Genomic DNA, 24248 nt, shown 5'->3' with positions numbered 1-24248 from the left:
TTTGAGAATCGAGCACAGAAAACATGTTTTCAGCTTAGTGTTTTGTATTTTTAAGCTTCAGATTTCACTTATATAGTTTGAGATGCGCCGCCGTGAACAGGGTCACTGCCCGCGTGGATCTGCCTAGGTCCGGCCGGAGGAGCACGGATGATCGGACCGGGTGTCGAGTGGCGACCAAGGAGCAGGCATGGAACACTGGGGGTGGCCGTCCATCCAGCTTTCCTTCTGGGCGAGTGGAGATTCGACAGTTGTTTTGTTTCTGGTCGAGGGGAGATAATCGCGCCTGTTTTTTTGTTTCTGGGGAAGTGGAGATTTTCTGGCTCGTTCCCTGGGTTGGACGAGGTACGAATTAAGCAATAGCAAAGATTATGAAATTAGCCCTTTTTGTTTTAGAACAGGTAAATTTTGTACTCCTTCCTAAGCAAAGCCCAGCCCAGTTAACTGAAAAGCCCGGCCCGCCTAATCACGGTCGTTTAGTGACTGACGCGTGGGCCCTGACGTACAGAGCGACGACCTTTGCCTTTGCGTCTCTTTGCAGAGAAAGGAGAGCAGAGGAAGGAGAGATCAGATCACGAGACGACGAGATGGCTTCCTCCTCTTCCTCGGCGGCGGTTGGGCGCGCGGTGGAGGAGGTGCGTACGGCGCTGAACGAGCACGCGGACGTCGTGGCGGACCTCTTCGGCCGCGTCTCCACCGAGCTCCGCGGCGGCTTCGCGCCCGCCGTCGACTCCTTCATCGGCTTCTTCCACGCCGTCGACTGGAAGGTGCTCCCTTGTTTTTTCTTTTCCTCCCTAGTTTCCTCGTAGATTTCTTTAACCGGGAAGGCAGCAGCAGATTTCCGACCGCCGGACGTCGTCAGTGTGCTTGGTCATCTGGCAAATCGAACCAACCAAAGCTGCAGTTTTTTAATTCCCCACCTCGCCTGGATCTCTCTCGAGAATAGATGCACCAATGTAGTGTGAACAGTCAAATACGGCTCATCTTTGCACGATTCCGCTATATCCAATGTATATTGGCAAGTAATTCGATCGAACAAGACCGTTGTGCATCTAAAATTAAATGACTGCAACAGAAATGCAAGTTACTACTTCTGTTATTTGCTCCAGCTCCGGCGCTTCCATGATCCATATGGAACTCAGTAGCTAGTTCTTTTTTTTTTGTTTCTTGGTTGCAATCAGTTGCTAGTGCTTTGCCAGGCCATGTGACATTTTTGTTATATGCTTGAATCAACCGATGTAGTATGTGTGTTCATGTTCGATTGTCTCCGTCGCCTCGTCTGTACATTGACCGATCTATTACTTGTGTGTCTTCAGGAACCTTGGTTGATCGGCATGATCAGCTTCCATGCCATTCTGCTACTGGTAACCATCATCTCCAGGAGGAACATCAATTTCCAACTTATATTGTCAGCTTTAACATGTGAGTGCAATTTTCCTACCATCTTGTCATCTTCTTGTCTCCAGACTTCTAGTGCCATTATTTAATATTTGCAGAATGCTTACATCGTTCGTCGAGTTTGATATTGTATTCCCCCCTCCTCTACTAGTCACTTGAATGCCATACTATGCTAACCATAAGTATTGATGAAAAATTAAGTCTGAAGGCTTTTTGATAATTTTTCTGATGGTTGCCAAACTTAGCAGTTCGAATCTTTGAACATGGTATCATCTCATATGTATGCACAATGTTAATGGTGGCGATCAGATGCTTTCGTGATATGCTAGGTGGTCCCTTTGCTTACCCTTTGTGCTTGATCCGTCACAGTTTCTGGTGTATTCCTGGCGGAGAGATTAAACACATTCTTGGGACAACACTGGAAGAGCTTCTCGAGCCAGAACTACTTTGATCCCCAAGGTCTCTTCATCTCAGTCATGTGGTCAGGCCCCCTGCTTCTGATAACGATCCTAATTCTGGTAAGCGCATCACACCTTCTGTCTTTTTTGTCTGCCTCCTGCTCCGCTTTCCTTATCTGCAACTGTTTCTTATGCATTTTGTTTCGCAGGTGAACACCCTTGTGACGCTCTGCATGCTGATGGTGCGGTGGAAACGGGCTGAGCTCAGACACCGCGCCCGCGAAACCCGGAGCAAGCAGGAGTGATCGATGCTCGCCTACCCCTTGAACTGTTGAGGTGCATTTTAGTATGGAGTTAGTTAAATTGCTGATCTAACTGAGAAGTTTGATCGGAACAGCAAAGCGGGAGGTTAATGAGCATTTGATTTTGACGGTTTCACTCTTGGTCTCTGGTACTGAAGCGCATTGTGAAGAAGATTAAGGCTTTATAGTATTGTTGTTTTTACCTATTTATAGACATGTATTAGCTGATGCTCATGATGACCAAATTAAGTAAGGGACATGCATGTTTGTGTAGGCAGCTCTGGAGATGTTTCTAGATGTCTGCAGGGTTTTTGTTCCTGTACCCAATTGGACGAATTGATGGTATGCTCTGTAATCCAAAACCTCGAGTTTAAGTTGTTTTATGATTTTGTTGACTGTTTTTTCTGGACTTCACTTGCTCTCTTGTTCTAATCTACAAGTTCTGCTTTGATTGAAAACAAACTCAATAAAAAAATATGGGGAAAGCATCTATGCACACATCATAAGAAAGTCTCATTTGAGACAAATCTCTTTCAAATTTGAGACTTAAGATACCTCCATTTAAGCCTAATTAATTGGACCCATTCATGACAATCAGTGACGATAAAGTTCCATAATAATTCAAAAGACGCTAGGGAAATATGCATCCGTACATATTCGATAGAATGATCTGCAGTTCAAAAATTTCAACTGGGCAAAAAAAATAACCCTGCAAGGAATATTATTTTGCAAACGGTTTTCCAATACAAACAGATGTAAGTTTCATAAATTAAGAAGAGAAAATGACTGCCACCGATTGAATATACAAGTCCTTGTCCATCTCAGATGGAGTATGTGAGTTTTTGGAATAGTGTAGCGACGGCGGATCATCAAAGCCTGACCGGCCTTGAAACAGGGGATGCAAACGGGGCTGGTTGAAAGAAAACTCTCTAGCAAATTTGCAGATCTACTTGTACACGGGATAACATGCCATAATTGAAAGGGTCATCTTTGGGAGTTCTCTCTAGCTAGCCCTTGACCGGCTAGCTTGAATGTCCCTTTGAAGGCTAGTGGCGGCCGGTAGTGGTGGTCGATGGCTTATTTCATTGCCGACTAAGCAAGCCTCCATATCTAGCTAGATTTCCACTCCATATCGATGCACTTGCAAGTCTTTGCTCATGCATCTTTAGTTATTATTACTAAATCAACTGGTCAGATCAGCCTTCAGATTAGCTTGCGTGCACTCTGTAACTAAGCTAATAAACCTCATGATCTTGCATTTTCATGCATAAATATAGTCATAGACCGCGAGCAAGCCAGCTCTAGCCACCATATGCAAACTATGAATGCTTCTGGCTATAGCAAGGTTGAGTAACTCTTGGTTAATTTGGTGAGTTTATAGATAGATAGTACAATGTCCAGGCCAAGTACATGTGTCTCATACTGTTTTTGTTAATTAGTATAATCCTCTTAATTTTGATTCGGTTGTTTGTTGCAACAGCACTTGTCTTCCTAAATAGCAGGAAGGTACACATATGTATACAGTTAGCTTAATCATAACGTCTCATCTGACTACATCTCGGTCACAATTGAACAGCTGCTTCTATATGTCTGCGCCATACAATAGTACCATTAATTGTATATGTTGGAGTACTCTATATGTTGCCTGATATATTAGCCACTTCAACAGTATATCTGAGGCATATGCATGCATGTTGGTGACAGAGAAGGATCAGTACTAGTATATGTATGTCTGGGTGTGTGAGCTAGCTTAGCTAGTGAGAGAGACCAGCCCTGAAGTGCACTCCAAGCTAGCTAGCTAGGAAGGAGGACATGAAGGAACCCTTTCTACCTTCCAAAAAAGCTTAAGGCTTCTAGCTAGCTTCACACACACCGTCCAAACTAAAAACTAGTACTGCTGTCGTCTATGAATATATATCTTGCTTTCCTACTTTTGGTATGTCACACACAATTATAAGCTCATCCATCGATCCTAAATTAAACAAACAAAACACGTTCTAGATCTTCTCCTGCAGATTAAATCAGTGTGTACTCCCTTTAGGTATATGGTGCAACAACTGATTAGGTCTCTCGGTCGGATCAACTAATTGCATGCATCATGTACAAAGTACAAACAGCTACTATTACATGCATCATGAATCCCCAATATATTCCCCATGCATGCAGTTGGCCCCTCCACAGCTCCAGAGTCGACACACACATGCATGCTCTGAGCTGAGCTGAGATCCATTAAAGCAGCTAGCTGGTAACGCTTTTGCATGCTGGCAGTGGCAATGGAGGAGCAGTCTTCTTCTGCTTCTTGGTGTAACACGGCGGCGGTGCCCCCGGGGTTCAGGTTCCACCCCACGGAGGAGGAGCTCGTCGGCTACTACCTCGCCAGGAAGGTCCAGGCCAGCAGCAACAGCTCCTCCCAGAACAAGATGAACAAGATGGACGTCCTCGACATCATCCAGGAGGTCGATCTCTACCGCATCGAGCCTTGGGATCTCCAAGGTACAATTCAGTTCTTGCTCCCCATGCAAGATTTTGATTCATTAATTCATCGATGGAGAGATTGATCATGTATATATGAACGTCAGAGAGGTGCGGCAAGTACGGCGGTGGCGGCGGAGGAGGAGGAGGGCAGGAGGATCCGGCGAGGGAGGAGTACTACTTCTTCAGCTACAAGGACCGCAAGTACCCGAGCGGCACGCGCACCAACCGCGCCACCGCCGCCGGATTCTGGAAGGCCACCGGCAGAGACAAGCCCGTCATGTCGTCATTGTCTTCTTCTTCATCTTCTCCGGCGACGGCGATGATGATGATCGGGATGAGGAAGACGCTGGTGTTCTACCGTGGGCGGGCGCCTAACGGCCGCAAGACCGACTGGATCATCCACGAGTATCGCCTCCAATCCAACCAGCACGCGCCCACACAGGCAAGAATCAACAATCTTAAATTCCAATTCCATACATGAATCAAAATAATCTATCTCAACTGATCGTCGTCTACATATAATTCAGAAATGATTTGTTTTTTCATAATCTGGATTAAATTTGGTGGATTTGATCCTTCAGGAGGAAGGGTGGGTGGTGTGCCGCGCGTTCGTAAAGCCGCTGCCCAACCAGCAACAGAGGTTCTCCTCTTCCTCCTACGGCGGCAGCGGGTACCCGATGATGAACGGCGGCGGCGGAGGCTACGGCTTCGGCTCCAGTTACTACTACTCCGACAACTACTCTCCTAGCGCGCGGCTCATGGTGGCCGGCGGCGGCGCACCACCGCATGATGAACATCACCATGGCGTGGCATCGGCGGCAGAGTCCAAGCAGCAGGTGCAACACTTCTCCTCTGCCATCTCCGGCGACATGCCACCGCCGCTCCGGAGCCCCACGACGCTCAACGGCGCCTGTGCTGCTGCTTCTACTGATGAACAGCTCGCCATGGCAGCCGGAACGCCGACGACAGTGGACTGGAACTTGTGGAGCAGCTTGCTGCAGCCACCGTCCACACCGCTGCCGCAGCTCTTCCACGGCCAGCCGCCGCCGGCAGCAGCTCCTACCACGAGCTCCTCGAAGAACAATTGACGCTATACAGATGTGCAAAGATTAACGTACTCAAGTGATCTTGACCGATTAACTACATATACATGACAATTAATCGATTGATCATATGCAATGGGAAGAGTATATAGTGTATTAATTTGAAGACCATATTTTACATCTGCTTCACTAATATTTACCGCTTCCATTTTTATATATTGTACATCATAGGATATGTATACACGAAAACAACAATACATTATACATGTAATTTCAGTACTGATCATGACAACATATATATGTTGCGTGGGGAATCTTGTGGAGATCTTTGCTTTGCTTTGCTTGAGGGACGATCGATCTCGGAGCGGAGCAGCGGCCGATGGCAACTTGCACTAAGATCAATGATAACATCGGCCGACTGGTCCTTGTTCATGCAATGCAATGATCTCGATCGGCTAAATTCTATGCATCTTTTGTGATTCGGTACTAAGCAACCGTGTATGCACTACCCTGGAAAAAAAAACCTCAATCCAATCAACTACTCCAAAGATCACAATCAAACAATCGTGGTAACTGATTTATTTAGTTTTATTTTGGCAAGACATGTTTCGCGGAGGACTTTAATTTGGAGGCTGGTTTTCGCTTTCATTTTTCTACAAAAGCATCATGATCTACCACATAAAATGTGTGGTAATTACAATGATTTGTACTTGCAAGCAATCTAGCTAGGGAGTAATGTCTTCGACGTGAACGAGCGAGTCCTATATGGACATGTTAGTGATGACTCCTCAACACGGGTTTGTGGACTGTATAACTTGGAAGTTATATGTCCTATATGGACATGTTAGTAAAATCTACCACATTTTACCACTGATTATTCCTCCTGGGTCATAACTGATCATCAACCAAGAATGATGAGTTTTGTAGCAGTGTTATAGATCTTTCTAACTTGTAAGCACAAGATATGCAGCCGAAGGAAAAGCCTGGGAGAAGCACCATATACAACATGCATATATACATCGCGGGCGCTGCAATGAAGACCACCTATGGAGTATATATACAATGAAATTATTTGGAAAATCATTATAAAATGCTGAAGTAATCGTGCACTTATTAAGTGGTGGGTTATTGGAGTACAATTTTAGGGAGCCCATTAGCAGCTTATGGGCTTGGTTTTAGGACAGATTTGGGCCAGTCATCTCTCGCTTTTGGAGCGTCATCACGTACTAAAGTCGTTATATCCTAAAATGGGCAGAATGGTTCTATGGTGTAGTGGTTAGCACTCCAGACTTTGAATCTGGCGACCTGGGTTCGAATCCCGGTAGGACCTATTTTTCATTTCTTCTTTTTTTTTTTACTCCCTCCTCCCATATTATCTATGTTTAAAAAGTTTTTCCTTTTTTGGTACTCTCTCCAACCCATATTACTTGTCTCAAATTTGCCCAAATATTGATGTACTCCCTCCGATCCTAAATTGTTGTCGAAATATCACATGTATCTAGACGCTTTTTAAGAATAGATACATCCATATATGAGCAAATTCGAGTCAAAAATTTAGGATCGGAGGAAGTATCTATGTTTAAAAAACATATAGATATATGTAATATTTCGACAATTAATTCTGGCCGGTTGGAGTACATTAATTTCATTTTGCTTATCTTATATGAATGGCATCTCTGAAGTCTGAACTTAGAGCAAAAGCATCCATTTTAGGAGTCCAATTCAGAAACAAATTTTGAAATCCTCGAATTCAAATTTACTTTGTGTGGACATAAACTAAATAAAATGGGAGAATCTTTATGGGTGCGTTTTTTTTGGCTTATAGGATCGGCTTTTTCTAAAAGCTGCCCTCACCTTACTTCCTGGAGAAGCCGCATCTCTGATTTAGTTAGGTTTTCGAAATAGTTTAGACTAAACTAGTTTGATATCTTAATTAAATTTAGATGACGGCTTCTCTATAAAGCTGTGAGAGAACAGCTTCTTAGAGAAGACGGTACAGAGCCGAAAAGAACTGGCCCACCTATCAGTTCTGCGAGGGGCAGCAATTGTCAGTAGGTCACTGACTGAACTGACTGGGTCATCTCATCCCCATTTTGCTCCTACTCACCCAAAGTCCCAAAGGCAAGGCTCCGGCGACGATGAGCGGCGGCGGCAGCCTGAGCGGGCCGGACTCCCGGGTGGAGACCATCTCCCGCCTCGCGCAGTGGCGCATCGACACCTTCGGCCCCTGCTCCTACCGCCGCTCCGACCCTTTCAAGCTCGGCATCTGGAACTGGTACTGTACCTCTCTACTGGCTCCTTCCTCCTCAAATCCCAACAAATTCGTGAAATTCGATCGGAGCCTTGAGTGATTTGATGCTGGGTGATAATCAAAACAGGTACCTGTCGGTGGAGAAGAGCCGGTCCGTGTACGTGCGGCTCTTCCCGGAGCCCGGCCGGCTGGCCAAGGAGCAGCCGCCGTTCGCCCGCTTTCTGCTCCGTGTCTCCTGGGCCGGACCGCCCCGCCGCTCCAGCGTCTCCCCAGGTTTGCATCTCCGGCTCCTCCGATTGATAAAAGGCTGAAAGCTTTTGGTGCGTTTTCATTTGCAGTACGGCAATGTGTTCTTGCAGACTTTGTGTGGTCGCATAGGGTCATAGGCAATGTGAAAGATCACCAGTTATTAGGCTATACACATATGATCTGATCATCTTTGTGCCGTCGTTGAATTGAATTGTCGGTGATTGATTTTTATGAGGAGTTTTCTCATGCCAGCTAAAATACTACTAGTACCATTTGGAGGCAAGGAGGTAGATAGGATAAATAGGCTTGAAGAGGAGAGAGTTTTTCCAATTGTGATTTGCAATTGTAGAGGAGTTGGTGAGTAATTTCGATCTTGATCAGCTGCGACAATGGTGATTGTCTGGGGATCGATGTAGGTTGCATATGTTTAGCAGTATAATCTAAATGAACAGAAGATAGTTTTCCTTGGATGTTTCATTCCCTAGTCATTTTGTTGCTTTAATGGTTCATTCCCTATGATAGCACTCACCGCTCGGATTAGCAGACCTAATTATTTTTATTCCTTGTGATAGTTATCGAGCAGCTTCTCCGAAGCAGCGATGATTTTGTGTGGCAAGTCGATGCGATGTCCCATGGGCGCTTTACGATCGATGTTGAGTTCTTGGACCTGAGGATAGCCACCAACAATGCAAGTATCCTCTCCTTTTTCCCCCTTATCAGCTGCAAATGGTTCCTCCTTCCTGCTGTTTTATAGAACATCTTCCTGGTGAAATAACTATCTGCTAATTAACATGTTCTAACCAATGGACCGACAGGGTACTGAATCATCTTCATCAATCTGGCCAAATGAAGGCATGGTACAGAAAGTTGCTAGCAAGAGCACTCTCGGATCCCTCTCCCGCATGCTCACAGAGTCCATTCATGCCGACGTTACCATAAACACGACCGATGGTGTCCTAAAGGCGCACAAATCGGTGCTTGCGGCGTGTTCCCCCGTGTTCGAGAGCATGTTCCTGCACGACCTCAAGGAGAAGGAGTCATCAACGATCGACATCAGCGACATGACTGTGGAGTCGTGCTCGGCGCTCCTGGGTTTCGTGTACGGGACGATCGATCAGGAGCAGTTCTGGAAGCACCGGGTGTCGCTGCTAGGCGCGGCGAATAAGTACGGCATTGCGGAGGTCAAGGCCTGCTGCGAGGAGAGCCTTCTGGAGGACATATGCTCGGCCAACGTGCTGGAGAGGCTCCACGTGGCGTGGCTGTACCAGCTGGAGAAGCTGAAGAAGGGGTGCCTGGCTTACCTGTTTGTGTTCGGCAAGATCTATGACGTGAGGGACGAGATCGACGGGTTCTTCCACCACGCGGACCGCGAGCTGATGCTGGAGATGTTCCAGGAGGTGCTCAGTGTGTGGAAGCCGATCTGAGCTCTCATCAAGCCAGAGAAAAGGTTCTGCCTGGTGGTCAGGCATGCTTGCCCTAGCTGAAGCTACTGCAGCTAGTTTGCTGTATATGTAATGTAATGTGCTGCTCGTATAGAGAGGAAGCTGATCTGGGCAGGTTGTGTGTAAAAATTTGTGAGGAACTTGCAGCAGTAAGCCAGTAACAGTACTTTGCTTGTCCAGCATGGAGTCCTAAATCCTGCTGTATATGTATTCTAGATGTGAAACAAAAAAAAAACTACAGCATATATTTAAAGAAAATGTCCTTGGATCATTTGCGGGTGTAAAATTTTGGGTGTATTTTGGCTGTCCAAATAGGAGCTTAGGCTATAGAATCACAATCATAAGGCTGGTCATAGTGAGGAGTAACTTAGAGTAGGGTAGTAACATATATGTCGTGTCATGCATAGTGTCATTTATTAGGTTATCTTGCATTGGTTTGTGATGTTATGATAACATATCTAGTTACCACCTCCATCTCTTTCTTCATTTAATACCATGCATGTCATCAAAATGGTTAGTTGGCCTTTTATGTTACTGCTTAAGTTATTTCCACTGTGACTAGACTAAAAGCCTGGCATTGCTGGTCACAGCAGCAAAATTGGTTTTTGATTTTTGCTGGCTGCCCCCCCTGTGTTTCTTAAGAGTGGATTGCCATGACTTGTTAGTAAGTTGACAAAAGATTGGGGTTGTTGGTTCAAAGGAAGGAAATGAAGAACCAAAAACAAATAAAGTCAAGTCAAGTCGTCCACTCATCCTGCAGTTGTCTGGCAAGAAAGGAAGAATAAGTAGTACTCCGTAGAGAAACACATGGAACCATGGAATCGTTAACACATGGTAGGTTAAGCAGGGACATGTGTGAAGGGAGAATAATGCTCGGGTTTGATAAATAAAAATTGAACTTTGACAAAGCCAAGAAGGATTTGGGAGAAACGGTGTCCGGTAAATTCCTAGATAAAAATGGAACCTTTCATTTTCGAAACGGGTAGAAATAAAATAAAGATTGAACCTTTCAAACTGAAGAAGGTTTTGGAGACGCGTATACGTGTGGTGGCACCATGCACGTAACCATGCTCCGTGTTGATTAGTACAACGACGACTAGCTATTCGTTTGTTGGCTTCAACTTCAAATTAAGAATTTGTTTCAGTAGGCAAAGAGTAATGAGTTGGAGCAACACCAATTTAGTCTTCCTATCCACGCGTTCTGCTCTAATCCCTGGCACACATTAATTAGGGACTTGAAATTGGGTTTGGATCAGTGTTTGTTCTCGTGGAGGATTAACACCGGCATTCACCAACCAAAGCCAGAGAGACCGAGACTGGCATGGTATAATAGCCGTTGTCGTGCCCTCAAGACGCGCCGCGCTCTCGCTGCTTTTCCGGTACTCTAGGTCGCTGCCAACCATGGCCACCCGCCTCCGCCTGCTCCCCGTCTTCCTCCTCCTCGTCGTCTTCTTCGCTGCAGGCAGAGCCGCGGCGGCGCGGGAAGGCGACGGCTGCTCGGCCGCCGGCGACTGCGGGTCGGGGCTGCACTGCGCCGCCTGCGGCGACGGCGAGGCCAAAATCTGCGCGCGCGCCTCCCCCATCGACCCCCTCACCCACGTAATTCAGCTGCTCCTTCTTCAGTTGTTCAGAGATTGTTGGGATTGAATCGATTTGGTGGCTGATGCTCTGCTCCATGGACATCGCAGGGCACGGGGCTCCCCTTCAACAACTACTCGTGGCTGACGACGCACAACTCCTTCGCGCTCGCAGGCGCCGCCTCCGCCACCGGCGCCACCCTCATCGCCCCCGCCAACCAGGAGGACTCCGTCACCGCTCAGCTCAAGGTTTCCTTCCTTTCCCACTCCTCCTTCCCCGCCGCCGACATAGCAGTTTGTCAGTTACATTTACCGTCATCAATTCCTCCGGCGGCTCTACCTGCCTGCGCCCGCGGCGCCGGCGAGGGCCCTCCATGGCGCAGGACAGCCCGTGTTCTCTGTGGGGCCGGACACCCCGTGTTCTTTCCATTCCATCCATGTGCTTGTGCCTGCTACGTACCTAATCTCACTCCCCATTGCCTACCTAATGTTGTCCTCATCCTGTTTTTACTTCCTCGGTTAATAATTTAATGGTTCTTCACTCCTAAACTGAAACCAAGTGGTTCATTTCTGGACTCAGTGCAGATTAGATGCTGCTGTATCTTTAGCCTTTGCAAGGCCCATACCAATGCTTTGCTGACCAAAATGTTCCATAGGTTCACTGATCATACTAAAATTGCCACTCAGATTTACTGCCCTACTGAGATTTACTGCTGCTGAAGGGGAGTTCTTCTTTTTAGAACCAACTTTACTCAACTGAAACTTGTAGTTTTGTACTCAGCCTTTAATTGTGCACTGTGTTAAGTCAACTGAACCATTTCTGTAATGGTGATGGAAAATGCTGCCTTCCTAGCTAAGTTTTCCAATTGCCCCTTTGATCAGACAAAGTAGGGTCTCCTTAATTCAAAAGGCAGAGCTTGCACAAGGTCTCAGTGTCTCACCGTCCTACCTGCCCCACCTTTTTCACTTTTTGGAGGAATATCATCAGCGAAATGCTCAAAAGTTGGCTTCATAATACACGAAAAGAATGCCTTTCTTTTTACACTTGACACATGCTCTACTACTGCTCCACTGTTTTCTATCCTCTGCCCCATGCTTTTGTTTGAATTCAGATCAGGTATCTGCATCCTTCTTTTCTGTTCCATAATAAAGGGCCAAATGTCTGCTCCTTGACAAAAGGCTCGAACCAAAGTAGAGCTTAGAAAGATACACGAATATCTAACATGACAAATGCACATTAAGTTTCAAGACTGCATGTATGAAATGAAACCTCTTTACAGTAACTTCCAAGGAACAGAGGAGAAAAAATAAGGCGTGCGAACACTACGCATAAGTAGTTTGTTTTTCTTTGCATAACACCATATGCAGTGGTGTTTCTCCATCACACTATGGACTATGAATAACATACCCATTTTTCCGGATATGTTTATAATGCCAATGATAGAGACCCTAGTATTTAGATACAGCTAATGCCATACTTGCCTTTGGTTAGTCTACTTGCCAGCTCACAGAGATTCTTATGGCTATGGGCAGACCTTAGTAGTTAGCACTCAAATTCCATAGTTTTATGGTCGCTGGGTAGGCACATTGAGTGATTTGTCACCGAGGTAGTTGCTGATTGCCAAACAGGCCTTGTTGTAATCATGTCTGGTTCAGGTATTATGCTATGAAGTTATCGATTGCTTTGGTCTTAAGGAAAGGGAGGGACCACGTCCACATAGTTTATGATGCCACCCTGTCCTTTTTTATATAATCGGTGCCACGCAACAAAGATTTTCATGTACATCTGTTGGTGTTTTTGAGGCAGTTGTTGTTTTTAATAGTTATTTCTAGCCACACTGAAGTAATTGAACAAGTCAATGTACCGTGCGATATTTCTACTTGCCCCAGCTATATCTCGCGGAAACTTCCTAAGTTCTCTTATAACTGAAAGAAAGAAAGAAAAAACTACAGAAACAAAGAAGCCAACCCAACGCAGTTTAGTAAGCTGTTACTCCATTTCCTGTTGTTATGCAGGTATTGTTTAATTTCCTCCTGCAAAGTGCTATTCCATTTTACCTGCGTAAATGCTGATTATACAAACGTGGTGTCTATTTTGTTTCCTAAAAAAGCAGTCTATTTTGCAGTTACCGGATGAAATTCTGATGTACACCACCAACATGTATTCTGTCGTGGTTCATTAACACTGAATTTTAGATTGTCAGTGGCTATTTGAAATTTTAACCTTGGGAAACTCTACCTGATTATGTGCAGAATGGTGTTAGGGGCTTGATGCTTGACACTTACGATTTCAACAATGATGTCTGGCTGTGCCACTCAGTTGCTGGGAAGTGCTACAATATCACAGCCTTCGTAAGATTACCAGCTGAACATTTTTCTTCTCTATCGTGCAGAGCATCTTGATACTGTATATCTAATCTTGAGTGGGATTCTGCGCAGCAACCAGCCATCAATGTCTTCAAAGAAATCCAGACGTTCCTTGAAGCAAACCCTTCAGCAGTGATCACAGTTTTCCTGGAAGACTACACTGCTACAGGGTCCTTGCCAAAAGTATTCAATGCTTCCGGCCTCATGAAGTATTGGTTCCCCGTGGCAAAAATGCCCAAGAGTGGGGGCAACTGGCCTTTGCTCAAGGACATGATCAGCCAAAATGAGCGCCTGGTAGTCTTCACATCAAAGAAATCAAAAGAAGCAAGCGAGGGTATTCCGTATGAGTGGAGCTATGTTGTGGAAAGCCAATGTATAGTTCCAACTTCCAACACAAACTGTTGGCATAAGAATGTGAAGTTTGATATATTTTCAATGAATTATTTGTTCATATAGTTTTTTTGCTTTATCTTTGCAGATGGCAATGAGGGCATGGTAGAAGGTAAATGCCCAAGTCGCTCAGAGTCCCCGGCCATGGATTCCAAAAGCCAGTCGCTTGTTCTGATGAACTTCTTCACGACAGACCCGAGTCAGACCGGGGTTTGCGGGAACAATTCAGCGCCACTTGTTAGCATGCTAAAAACCTGCCACGATCTCTCTGGCAATCGGTGGCCCAACTACATCGCTGTTGATTTCTACATGGTATGCCAATATTGCAAACTTCTTCACTGGTTAATCCAAACAAAATCTATTCAGTCAATCATGCGGGTTCCTTAACATTTGAATTGTGCAGCGGAGCAATGGTGGAGGAGCTCCCTTGGCTACTGACGTGGCTAATGGCCATCTAGTATGTGGGTGTGACAACATTGCATACTGTAAGGTAAAGGCACATGATACCTGCACTTTTCATAAATCAAACAGCTCGTGACGCATTTTGTTGCATCTGGTGATATGGAATTAAACAGCTCAATTAACATCTGGTGATATGGAATTAAGAACCATCTGTCTCACAGTCTTGTTATTTTTTTTCTCCCACTAATATTGTGACCTCTGAGCTGCAGTCCAACTCGACATTCGGAACCTGTGTGATACCTCCACCTCCACCGCCATCACCACCCAGGGCACCCACCAAGGGTACAAGCCCAAGCGGTGATTCCAGTGCGGCGACGACTCAGTTCCCACCCTTCCGGTGGAGCTTCTTCTTCGGTCTGTCATCTCTGGTTCTGCTGTTTCTGTCGTAAGAGCCCCTCGCTTCAGCTTGTAGGGTGTACCCTAGTGCTACTGCCATCCTGAGGCAAATTTTTCTATCATTGTTCTTGCATCGGTTTCATTGGTTCTTTTCCTCGATCATCAGACTGCCTGAGCTGTAAATCATCCCTTAGCTTACAGAGATGCAGAATCGAACTGGTGAAATTGTCGGGTGTAACCGTTCGATGAGTTGTAAATCAAATATTTCATTTTTGTTAACTAGGGCAGATTGTACCTCTGAGGTTTCGATATACTTTCACATGGCTAGTTCTTCCATGTTTTTTCCTAAAAAACTAAAATTACAGCCAGTTTGTGGTTGATGCTCAGGGCATCCACAGTCTTTAGAGACAATTTTGCCTCTAAGATGGGACCCACTCGTTGCCTCCACACGTATCACCTTCTGCTGCAATGCTTAAAGCTTTTCTCACCTCTAAGCTGGGTCCCGGCTTATATAAAAAAACTCATTTTCACCGTGAACAACTAGTCCTCGCATCTCAAACTCAAGTTTTCTCCAAGCATGATATGCTATTTTAGTCCTTAGAGATTGCCTCTAGATGAAGAGGTGGTTTTCAACTTCATTCTTAGAGGCACATGCCTACAGTCCTTGGAGGCAATCTCCAAGCGTTAGAGATGGTTATAGAGGTAGGTATTTTAAAGAGTGTGAATGCTCTTATGCGCCACGCCACGGAATCAAACTGAATTATTCTCATAAGGAAAAAGATAGGTGGGAGAATTTTACTGATTCCAATAAGAATTTATTGCTATGAACATATTCATATACAGTTTTGATGAGTGAGTGCTGGCGAAAAGGAAGGGCCCCTGATCTGACTGACTGACTGACAGCTGAAATTGCTGGTCCAAATCCAGAACAGCATTCAATCAAGCAGACAGCATCATGCAATGAGCAGTGCCAACTATTTATTCGTGTCGCATGGAATTATTATTTTGCCTATACGATTATTTCTCAATGAATCCTGTGAAAACTTTATGTCCCAAGAATTCGCAAGTTCTGGCAGAGACTGATCTCTGACCTGTGATGAACTTCACATGCTAGATTATTCTCAATCAGTAAGAGGGGGAATGGCATCAAATCAAGCACATATTCTCTCCCAGCTAGATTATTCTTCACCCTTTCTCTAGTCAGATAACCTGTGCATCTCTTTATTGACAAATATAGTGAAACGTGTAGTTGAAGTTTTTATTAAAAAACCTTACTTTTGGTAATATTCTTTCCAGAGGTAAGGATCATAATATCTTTGCAGATCCACACAAGTGGAATTTGTCTAAAGGCATGGGAACTATTAACGAGAAGGAATAAACAACTTATTTTACCAGTTAGACCAAAATGCTAAGCCACAATAACCTTTAAAATAAATAAATAATAATAATTTCACAATAACCTTTAGGATTAATTAAAAACTCAGGTAGTATATAGAAATTCTTCCATATTCATGATGTGAGTCAGAGTTAGTATAGACATGGATCTAAATCAACTGTACCCCTCATTAGTTGTGCGAGGAAAATAATAGAACTATGTTAATTAGAAAAATAAGAAAGAAAATGAAGAGAGAGGAGAAAGTGTCCCAAGAGAACAAAGAACAGATGCTTTCGTACTCCGACATACCAAGGATACCTCCTCCTCCTCCCTGTAGACATCGCAAAAATCAAATCTTTAAGGTTTCCAAGCCAGATAGATATATCTTCATCTCATCTCACCTCTGTCTGTCTGTCACACCGAGGAAGAAGACCCACGGCGATTGATGATGCCGCGGCGGCGGGTGATGGCATCTCGCTTCCGTGCCCTCTTATCCCTGACCCTTCTCTAGAGGAAATCAAGAGGAGAAGGAGAGGTGGAGGGAGAAGAAGAGTTTCCTCTCCCCCAAGTGGAGACCTCGAAGGAGTGCAAGGCTGACTGGCTGGCTGGCTGGTGGATTTCTTCCCTTCTCGCTCCGGTGCGGCGGCGGCGGCCATGGCCAAGCAGCAGCGGGTCTACCAAGTCTGGAGAGGCAACAACGTATGTGAGATCAGATTACTCTATATACCTTTTCTTTATGGGGTTCCGGAATTTCCTGTTCTTCTTGGTCTGGATCGACTGGCAGCGGCCGGTCTCATCTATGTCTCTGTTTCTTGATTTGTTGGCCTGACATCCTGTGGCGATTTGTGGTCTCTAACCTGGCGAGGAAGAAGATGGGCACAGTGGGAATGGGGTAACTGCGCCTCCTGGATAAGCCCCGTATCTTTATCTGGTTTAGCTGGTTAGTTGATCGATTTGCGTGTGATTTGTATATTAAACTACACTGATGATGACGAGACAGATGAATAAACTATTGGGGGTTGATTTGGAACTTGGGTTGCCAACGTGAATGGTGACCCCAATAAGATAATCCATCCAATTGGGGGGTCCAAGTTCTTGTCTTTGTGCAGCCCTTGTTGGTGGTAATCCGACCAGGGTCAGGCTGCTTAGAAAATTATCCACATGGTTTGCCAACATTGCATTGCAACTACTTCATTACTTTCTTGTGTATGCACTCTTTTAACTGTTTTAGTATGATTAGTTAGTCCCTTCAACCTATTCCATCCAGAATTTCAGACTACCGTCACAGTATTTTCGAACTATCTATGGACTATCAAATGTCTCAATGATGTTTCTCATTTTCTTCAGATAATCTGGTGTCATGGAAGGTTGATCTTTGGACCAGATGCCAAGGCCACTCTACTATCTTTTGCGCTAATCGCAAGCCCTGTTGTTGTCTTCTGCATCTTTGTGGCCAGACATCTCGTACACTTCTTTCCTGCATATAATGCAGGATATGCAATTCCAGTTGTTACCATTGTCCTCACAGTTCATGTGAGTAAGCATTCTTTGCCTATTACTAAAGAGTTATGTTGAGCTGCTTGCATAGGATTTGTGTTGTCACCAAAAATCATGTATTTGCTTCTTCTTTAGTTGGACAAAATTTCTAATGTGATTAAAAATGGCATATGATACACAACTAACAATCATATAGTTCTGAAAGGTCCTGTACTTTCTTAGATCTTCAAATTACAAATGATTTCGAGCACGAGTTTTTGTGTGACAAACTGAGTTAATTAGACATACATGTCATTCCGCAAGCTATAGTTTTTCCAAGGTTCAGAGGTAATTTGGCATCATTGTGATCATGAAACAGTGGTTAGTAGTTACACTGCCCTAAGGCATTGCTGTGCCTTTATTGCACTTAACAGTTGGGAAAGTGCTAAAAACTGAACCTCGTATTCAGTTTCAAAGTTGCATAAATGATACATCGTCGGAATTTTGATTGTAACTGTAGAATATAATTTCTCTCGTCAGATAATAAAACCTTAATCTTTACTTAGCAGAGTTCTACTGGTCAATTCATTAGTTGATCTTTTGATATTCTTATTATTTACTTTCAGTTATCTTCTTTTCCACTTGCACATGCTTCATGTTTGGTTATATACTTCTAATAGACTTGGAAATTTCATTTTTCGTTTTTTTAGTTTGATATATTGCCCAGTCATTAGTAATTTTATCCATATTCTGCTCTTGCAAATTAATGTCTGTTTTCGCTTAGTTAGTTTTGTTAATTTATTTCCTGCTACTTTGTATACAACCACCAAATCATAGTATGCTCTCTCTGCAAAATCTGATTGTTAGGTACTGTTACTGCTCTTCTTTACCTCATCTCAAGATCCAGGTATTGTACCACGGAATTCACATCCACCTGTGGAGGAGTTTTCTCATGATGCTTCAGCCCCTCATACTCTTCAGTTCCCTCGCATAAAAGAGGTTATGGTCAATGGTATCCCTGTGAGAGTAAAATATTGTGAAACTTGCATGATATACCGGCCTCCTCGTTGCTCCCACTGCTCCAAATGTGATAATTGTGTCGAGCGGTTTGATCACCACTGCCCTTGGGTTGGTCAATGTATTGGACAGGTTTGTTATGCTGATTTCTTTAATTTTCTTGAAAGAAACAAGCTATGAGTTATTCAACCTTGGACAGCCTGATTCCTGTCAAAACAACCTCAGCTTATCTGCATATATTTTCCCCTTTGCAGCGCAATTACCGTTACTTCTTCTGGTTTGTTTCTTCAGCAGCAGTCCTGTGTTTCTATGTATTTTCAATGTGCGCATTGTACATCAGTCTTATCATGAAGAGAGGCCATCATTCAGTAGTAGAGGCAATCAAAGAATCTCCAGCATCAGTGGCAGTCATGGCATATTGTTTCATTTGTTTTTGGTTCGTCGGTGGTCTCACCGGGTTCCACTCTTACCTCATTGCGACAAATAAGGTTAGTCCCCTAAATCTATGGAGTCGATGTTAAGACACAAAAATTATAGGCTACCTTCAGATACTACAGTAAAAGGATAGCATCTGTATGTACTTCCCACATAAGGATATGATCTACGATGCATATACAGGCTAATTTGAACTCTAGTAATCATGAAAAATCTCATTGGATAACTTATCTATGGCAGAAAAAAAATGCAATTATGTGTACTACTGCCTTCTTGAGTTATAGCAATTTTATTTAACTGAATTAAAATTCCACTTCCTTTTCTGAAGACAACGTATGAGAATCTCAAGTACAAGTACAACAACCAACCCAACGCGTTCGACCGTGGTTGCATGCACAATTGTTTTGAGGTCCTCTGCACGAAAAGAAAGCCTTCCCGGATCAACCTGCGAGGCATTGTTCAAGAGGAACATGGGGCAACACTGCCACGGATCAGCCGTTCCAGTGTACCGGAAGATGAGACACCCCACCGTCCACGAGCCAAGGTCGAGGATGATCTTGAGATGGGTCTTGACATCCTGAAGACCTCTCGGCGCCGGTCAGATGAACTGAGCGATGGAGAATTGGGAGCTGAAAGCAATGGTGTGAAATATCGCAGAGGTGATTGCACGCCTGATTCAGACACTGAGATCCCTGTTATCAGAAGCACGGCCGAGAGCTCCAATGAAGTTAGGGATCTGGACATCCTTTCGGTTGGCAATGCTGCACGCCCCTCGTCTTCTGGGCAGAAGCATCGCCCTGATGAACTTTGTTGATAGTATTTGAATGTGCCGATACAAGGAAAATTTGTTTCCGTGGATGTCCATATTGCATACACCAACAAGTTCATCAGGTGAGGGCTATGGAGGCTGAAATTTGGATGGCATTCGTCGAATGTTCTCGGTTGCCTTCTCTTTCTAGGATTTAAGTAGAGTTGATTGGTCAGTGACATAGGTTGTTTCTGTAAACATTTTATGAAGGTTTCAAAATTGGAAGATTCCATGAACAGTGTCTTAAGATAGTTGATTATTAACTGTACATAATTTGCATAGCTGTAGACCATTGGACTGTACATTGTCTCCTTTCTAAATACTTCTTCAGTAACACGTAGCAGTAGCTGGTTCCTTAAATCCACATGAATCTTAGACCTGGATCCCAGGTGTCCCATAAGACATCATCTAGTTATGCCATCATCCATCTCATGATCTCAGAAAGAGCATTTACTTGGTCAACATGAAGCATTCTCAATCATTATGACTGTCGTCTCAGCAGGATTTACAAGTGACGACTTAAGTAAATCACGATATCACCGACTAGTCATCATCATGGGAAAAAGGGCACAAATCAATGTTTAGCTTTTTGCAGTTACAATCTTAAAAAAAAAAGAGGCACGCAGAATTAGCAAACACTGCACGTGGATTTCTTGTCTTGACACACTTGGTGAACAAATAAGTAAATCAACAAGACACACACACACACACAAAAAAAAAAAAAAAAACTTCTAACACTGATCTATTCACAAGCCAGCTTGGTGTCGAAGCTGGTCAAACAGATAGCGAAAGCTTGGAATGCCGAGAGTGGGTACCGGTAGTCCATGGTGAACATGTCCTTAGTAACCTTACCAAACTGCAGAATCACCTTCTCGTGATCAGATGTCGAAGACGAGGAACTCGAAGGCTGGGTTTGCTGCTGCTGGGGTGGCTGTGAAGATTCAGACGATGCAACAGATGGCTGCAGTGCAGATGTCAACTGGAAGTTCTTCACGGAAGCCACAGTCACCCGACCCCGGAAGTTGAGGCACCAACATTGCAGTTGCTCATGCCATCTTGGTACTTTGTTGCGGAGAACTAAAGGTTTTTCCTTAGCCTCCCCATCCTCCTCGTCTTGCTGTACTGCTCCACTTATTTCTGAGAAGCGAGAGCTGCTAAAGTCCGTAACAGAGAACCTGGAGGAGGTGTTTGTGCTGCGGAAGGACTCCTCAAAGGGACCAGGGAGAAGCTGCTTGGGTTGGCCAGGCACCACACCTTCTGGGTCCACTGCAGATGCTGGGATGGAATGCATCGTGCACTGCATGCGCCTCGGCCCCCTAGTGCCGAGCACATTTAGCTCATAGTTCACCTGGGCAATAGGGTAGCTACCAGTGGGTACCTTTGGGGAAACCCTACTAGAAGAGATACGACGGCTGGCACGCTGGCATGAGACAAGGCTCCCAGCATTGTAGGGCGCTTGAGTGTCATAAACAATGAATTTCGTGCCAAGAAAATTTGACCTGTTGATACTACAGTGTCAGATCTTAATGCATACACCAACAGAAACTTCAAACCAGTGAAGATTAGACAGTAAGATACTAAGATTGTTGTCAAAGGACTTCACCTCATTTTTCCAACATAGCCATTGCTTGACCGCGAGATATTCTTAGAATCCACAGAAATTACGTATTCGGTATATGCCGTCCGGCGATTTCTCTTAGCTGCTAGCAGGAATTTTCCATTCTCACTAAGCACAGCTACACAACCCAAATCATATCATTAGCATAGCATCCAGAATGGTTACAAGGAAATTACAACAGGGAATCGATGAGTGGCCGATATATGAGATAAGCTGGACATATACTTACCAGGGCTAAGGCACAAGTAGAGATAATAGGTTAATGTCGATTTGTCCCTTTTTATAAAGCACTGGATTAATCCATCTCGTGGTCCTGGCTGCACATGAAAATCAATGTCAAGACATGCGCGAACTTCTGTAAGTAGATACCTCTTGCTGCAGAAGTTCAGAAGCCTCTATCTACTTCTAAATCGTCTAAGAGAAAAATGCTACAGATTACTTGATAGCATAGAAACACTTAAGTTGATATCCTCAGGCTCAAGCCACGATCAATTTTTAGTACCAGTTATTCGAGGCTATAACATGGAAACAACTTACAAGCTGTAATTATTTATTATAAACAAGATTGGACTTTTACCTGCTTAAGAGATACTGGAAAAGTGAGCTTCCCACAGAACTCTGGGCTCTGCACGATATCTTTACAGATCTCTCTCCATGCCCTGCAGACAGCTGCACAAGCAACAACATCTTTGCGGGACGGCCAAGTGCTCTCGCCTTCCTCCAGCCTTTTCATTACATCCCGAAGTAATTCGGGAGGAAGACCAACCCACTCGCTTTGATCAACTACTAGAGGTCTATCACGCAGCTCACTGAGAGAACCAACTGACTTCCCTCTGTGATGGCCAGAAAGACCCGGGAGGCCTGAAATTCTAACCTCAAAACCCCTCCTTGATAAGCTTCCAAAGCTCTCCCTGACATCACGGACTATACTCCGGAAAGACATCTCTAGTGGAAACTGCACGGCAACCAAAAAATCACCAATTGCCTAGTGATAAAGACCTTTCAGATCAGCTCGCCGGCACTGCATATGCACAAGATAAAACATTACTAAATACTGATCTCCGGCAAAAGGAAAATTAACGCTGATCTCCAACAGATTTCTTTGATTTACAAAACAAAACCACAAAAGCACATTGAGAAGGGGAAAATGCAAGCATCTACAACAATGAAGACCACAAAACCACCAGCGTCACAGCTAGAATAAAAGGCTAAGTATCAACCACCAAACAGGACTGTTAGTTAAACTAAGCATTAATCAAAGAAAGCGACTATGAATGAATCCGGGAAATTTCCAATGATGTAAGAATAGTCTGAACTCTGAAGTCAGTGGGCTACCAGTTCTAGTCTCGCACTCAATGTACGATACATATGGCAACATAAACAGCCAACTCTCTGACGGTGAAGTCTCAGAAAAAGAAGAACTCGCTGATGGTGAAAGGCTAACAGAACACGCCATTTCACTTAAAAAATATAATGATATCATATAGGCAGGGCACGGAAATATTGACTGAAACAAAGTTTGACCTTTTTTTTATCCCTCGTCAGTGATCTGCATATCCCTAAACTATTGTGCACAAGTACAAGATCTATATGAACTACAGCGAAACTGTTATTCTTTATGTTGTGAAATGAAAGGGTAATCTCAGGAATCCATGGTCCATTTTCTCTCTACCTACAAAAATTTATGAGCATCGAATCGAGATGCAAAATGGAAGCCTGGACACTAGGAAAGAAGAACTGAAGGATGAAGGGGGAGTAGACATCTTACCCGCCGCCCCCAAATCGAGGCTCCTCGGCTTGACCCAAACTAGAAACAGATTCTTCCACGAAGATCCAAACCTTTTCCGCCCAAATTAAGGAAGCGAATATTTCTTTTCCCCCAAAGGAGACGAGCAAAAGCGCGCAGCTTTCCACGGAGAAACCCCCACCCAAACTGCCTGCGGGTCTTTTTCGCTGCGGCAGCTAAAAAAAGTTTGGATCCATTGAAAAGATGAACAGGGAAAGCTTGGAATCGCCGCAGGGACAAGTAGGTGACTGGATTTAATCTGCTGCGGCTGAGGCTGCGGTGAGGTCGGGGGATAGAGAAGGGATTTGGGAGGCGGGGATGAGGAGCAGGAACGGATTTATGGGATCCGAGATGGAGAAATGGGATTTGGTTTTGGTTTGGGGGAGAGAAGACCGGAGAAGAGGGAGAGGATGAGAAGAGCAAATTCTGAGATATTGCTAAAATAAATATGGAAGGTCTTGTTTCACATGCCACTCACCAACCAGCACATAGGCCATAGCATCAGCATGACTTATTTTATTTTGTGTGAGAGTGAGAGAGCATCAGAGTGACTTTTTTGTACACTAGAATAGGCCAAAAATGGCGTTTAAAAATGTCAAAAAATTCATAAACGAACTAGTATATGAAAGGTTTTAAAAAAATTAGGTGTTTGTGCCTGCCTTCTTCTTGCTTCTAAATTAATTTATGTGAAAAATATATCTAGCGCGCAACATGATATGTCTGACTTTCTAGATCCCTATCTAGCAACAAGATATGTCCTGTGAATTTTGATTTCTAGCTTGCAGTTAAGTTTGACTTGTGGCTGTCATAACATGCATGTTCTTCCCCGTTGCGCTTTGCTATATACTACCTGTCTACGCGCGATTCACCGCACCGTCGAAGTTATTAGGTGACAGTTTTTTCTATTCTTCTTCTGAAATCCACAGCCAACATGCACGCATGCCAAAATGGGACACCTTGATCTTTTTTTCTTCTTATTATACAACCTTTGTTTTTTGTGTAACACAACTAAAAATTAAAATACATATTTCTTCTACACTACATGA

The 24248-nt window shown here is 44.2% G+C and overlaps 6 protein-coding genes, 1 long non-coding RNA gene and 1 other non-coding gene across 10 annotated transcripts; 6 read left to right on the top strand and 2 right to left on the bottom strand.

Annotated features, from left to right (window-relative positions):
- The first annotated feature begins 520 nt into the window (after positions 1-520).
- On the top strand, positions 521-2496 carry LOC100825840 (transmembrane protein 18). Its single transcript, XM_003573212.4, has 4 exons — positions 521-764; positions 1314-1419; positions 1765-1913; positions 2003-2496. Exons 1-4 carry the CDS (start codon positions 585-587, stop codon positions 2096-2098), a joined length of 531 nt encoding a protein of 176 aa, XP_003573260.1. The 5' UTR covers positions 521-584; the 3' UTR covers positions 2099-2496.
- SWN6 (NAC domain-containing protein 43-like) lies at positions 2298-5907 on the top strand. 3 transcript variants are annotated; one of them, XM_014899890.2, is made up of 4 exons: positions 2298-2437; positions 4364-4588; positions 4675-5012; positions 5152-5907. In XM_014899890.2, exons 1-4 carry the CDS (start codon positions 2392-2394, stop codon positions 5656-5658), a joined length of 1116 nt encoding a protein of 371 aa, XP_014755376.1. In that variant the 5' UTR covers positions 2298-2391; the 3' UTR covers positions 5659-5907. The 3 variants fall into 3 exon arrangements, with proteins under 3 accessions (XP_014755376.1, XP_014755377.1, NP_001266864.1); XM_014899891.2 differs by having other exon boundaries at positions 2318-2437; positions 4262-4588; NM_001279935.1 differs by lacking the exon at positions 2298-2437 and having other exon boundaries at positions 4369-4588; positions 5152-5675.
- A 964-nt stretch (positions 5908-6871) lies between these two features.
- TRNAQ-UUG lies at positions 6872-6943 on the top strand. The gene has a single exon. It is a non-coding gene; the product is annotated as a tRNA-Gln (tRNA).
- Positions 6944-7673: 730 nt separating this feature from the next.
- LOC100825528 (BTB/POZ domain-containing protein At1g21780) lies at positions 7674-9826 on the top strand. Its single transcript, XM_003573211.4, has 4 exons — positions 7674-7888; positions 7992-8137; positions 8686-8801; positions 8929-9826. The coding sequence occupies exons 1-4, from the start codon at positions 7752-7754 to the stop codon at positions 9535-9537; spliced, it is 1008 nt and encodes a 335-aa protein (XP_003573259.1). The 5' UTR covers positions 7674-7751; the 3' UTR covers positions 9538-9826.
- Positions 9827-10768: 942 nt separating this feature from the next.
- LOC100838002 (PI-PLC X domain-containing protein At5g67130) lies at positions 10769-15023 on the top strand. Its single transcript, XM_014901068.2, has 7 exons — positions 10769-11154; positions 11244-11381; positions 13386-13484; positions 13572-13872; positions 13978-14201; positions 14293-14379; positions 14561-15023. The coding sequence occupies exons 1-7, from the start codon at positions 10957-10959 to the stop codon at positions 14738-14740; spliced, it is 1227 nt and encodes a 408-aa protein (XP_014756554.1). The 5' UTR covers positions 10769-10956; the 3' UTR covers positions 14741-15023.
- A 1095-nt stretch (positions 15024-16118) lies between these two features.
- On the bottom strand, positions 16119-16602 carry LOC112271921. The gene is made up of 2 exons (XR_002965458.1): positions 16464-16602; positions 16119-16393 (listed from the first exon to the last, which is right to left on the bottom strand). It is a non-coding gene; the product is annotated as an uncharacterized LOC112271921 (long non-coding RNA).
- On the top strand, positions 16391-20100 carry LOC100825016 (protein S-acyltransferase 8). The gene is made up of 5 exons (XM_003573209.4): positions 16391-16761; positions 17410-17595; positions 18406-18687; positions 18810-19043; positions 19319-20100. The coding sequence occupies exons 1-5, from the start codon at positions 16717-16719 to the stop codon at positions 19802-19804; spliced, it is 1233 nt and encodes a 410-aa protein (XP_003573257.1). The 5' UTR covers positions 16391-16716; the 3' UTR covers positions 19805-20100.
- Positions 20101-20262: 162 nt separating this feature from the next.
- LOC100824713 (tubby-like F-box protein 12) lies at positions 20263-23673 on the bottom strand. Its single transcript, XM_003573208.4, has 5 exons — positions 23185-23673; positions 21994-22437; positions 21646-21733; positions 21402-21534; positions 20263-21297 (listed from the first exon to the last, which is right to left on the bottom strand). Exons 2-5 carry the CDS (start codon positions 22357-22359, stop codon positions 20541-20543), a joined length of 1344 nt encoding a protein of 447 aa, XP_003573256.1. The 5' UTR covers positions 22360-22437; positions 23185-23673; the 3' UTR covers positions 20263-20540.
- Positions 23674-24248: the final 575 nt, after the last annotated feature.

The sequence above is a fragment of the Brachypodium distachyon genome, chromosome 3, assembly GCF_000005505.3.
Source record: "Brachypodium distachyon strain Bd21 chromosome 3, Brachypodium_distachyon_v3.0, whole genome shotgun sequence".
Classification (NCBI taxonomy): domain Eukaryota; kingdom Viridiplantae; phylum Streptophyta; class Magnoliopsida; order Poales; family Poaceae; genus Brachypodium; species Brachypodium distachyon.
Note: the sequence above shows the minus strand (reverse complement) of the source record. Positions and strands in the feature narration are given on the sequence as shown.

Bases quoted from the DNA above. Each gene is read 5' to 3' on its own strand.
- LOC100824713 (XM_003573208.4), bottom strand. From the start codon at position 22,359: ATGTCTTTCCGGAGTATAGTCCGTGATGTCAGGGAGAGCTTTGGAAGC. The intron at 21,734-21,993 runs GTAAAAGTCCAA...TTTCATGTGCAG, and splicing joins TTCCAGTATCTCTTAAGCAG to CCAGGACCACGAGATGGATT. The intron at 21,535-21,645 runs GTAAGTATATGT...TGGGTTGTGTAG, and splicing joins CTACTTGTGCCTTAGCCCTG to CTGTGCTTAGTGAGAATGGA.
- LOC100825840 (XM_003573212.4), top strand. From the start codon at position 585: ATGGCTTCCTCCTCTTCCTCGGCGGCGGTTGGGCGCGCGGTGGAGGAG. The intron at 1,420-1,764 runs GTGAGTGCAATT...GATCCGTCACAG, and splicing joins TATATTGTCAGCTTTAACAT to TTTCTGGTGTATTCCTGGCG. The intron at 1,914-2,002 runs GTAAGCGCATCA...TTTGTTTCGCAG, and splicing joins TGATAACGATCCTAATTCTG to GTGAACACCCTTGTGACGCT.
- LOC100825016 (XM_003573209.4), top strand. From the start codon at position 16,717: ATGGCCAAGCAGCAGCGGGTCTACCAAGTCTGGAGAGGCAACAAC. The intron at 17,596-18,405 runs GTGAGTAAGCAT...TCTGATTGTTAG, and splicing joins CCATTGTCCTCACAGTTCAT to GTACTGTTACTGCTCTTCTT. The intron at 19,044-19,318 runs GTTAGTCCCCTA...CCTTTTCTGAAG, and splicing joins ACCTCATTGCGACAAATAAG to ACAACGTATGAGAATCTCAA.
- SWN6 (XM_014899890.2), top strand. From the start codon at position 2,392: ATGTCTGCAGGGTTTTTGTTCCTGTACCCAATTGGACGAATTGATG. The intron at 4,589-4,674 runs GTACAATTCAGT...TATGAACGTCAG, and splicing joins CGAGCCTTGGGATCTCCAAG to AGAGGTGCGGCAAGTACGGC. The intron at 5,013-5,151 runs GCAAGAATCAAC...TTGATCCTTCAG, and splicing joins ACCAGCACGCGCCCACACAG to GAGGAAGGGTGGGTGGTGTG.
- LOC100838002 (XM_014901068.2), top strand. From the start codon at position 10,957: ATGGCCACCCGCCTCCGCCTGCTCCCCGTCTTCCTCCTCCTCGTCGTC. The intron at 11,155-11,243 runs GTAATTCAGCTG...TGGACATCGCAG, and splicing joins CCATCGACCCCCTCACCCAC to GGCACGGGGCTCCCCTTCAA. The intron at 13,873-13,977 runs GTATAGTTCCAA...TTATCTTTGCAG, and splicing joins CTATGTTGTGGAAAGCCAAT to ATGGCAATGAGGGCATGGTA.
- LOC100825528 (XM_003573211.4), top strand. From the start codon at position 7,752: ATGAGCGGCGGCGGCAGCCTGAGCGGGCCGGACTCCCGGGTGGAGACC. The intron at 8,138-8,685 runs GTTTGCATCTCC...TCCTTGTGATAG, and splicing joins CCGCTCCAGCGTCTCCCCAG to TTATCGAGCAGCTTCTCCGA. The intron at 8,802-8,928 runs GCAAGTATCCTC...ATGGACCGACAG, and splicing joins TGAGGATAGCCACCAACAAT to GGTACTGAATCATCTTCATC.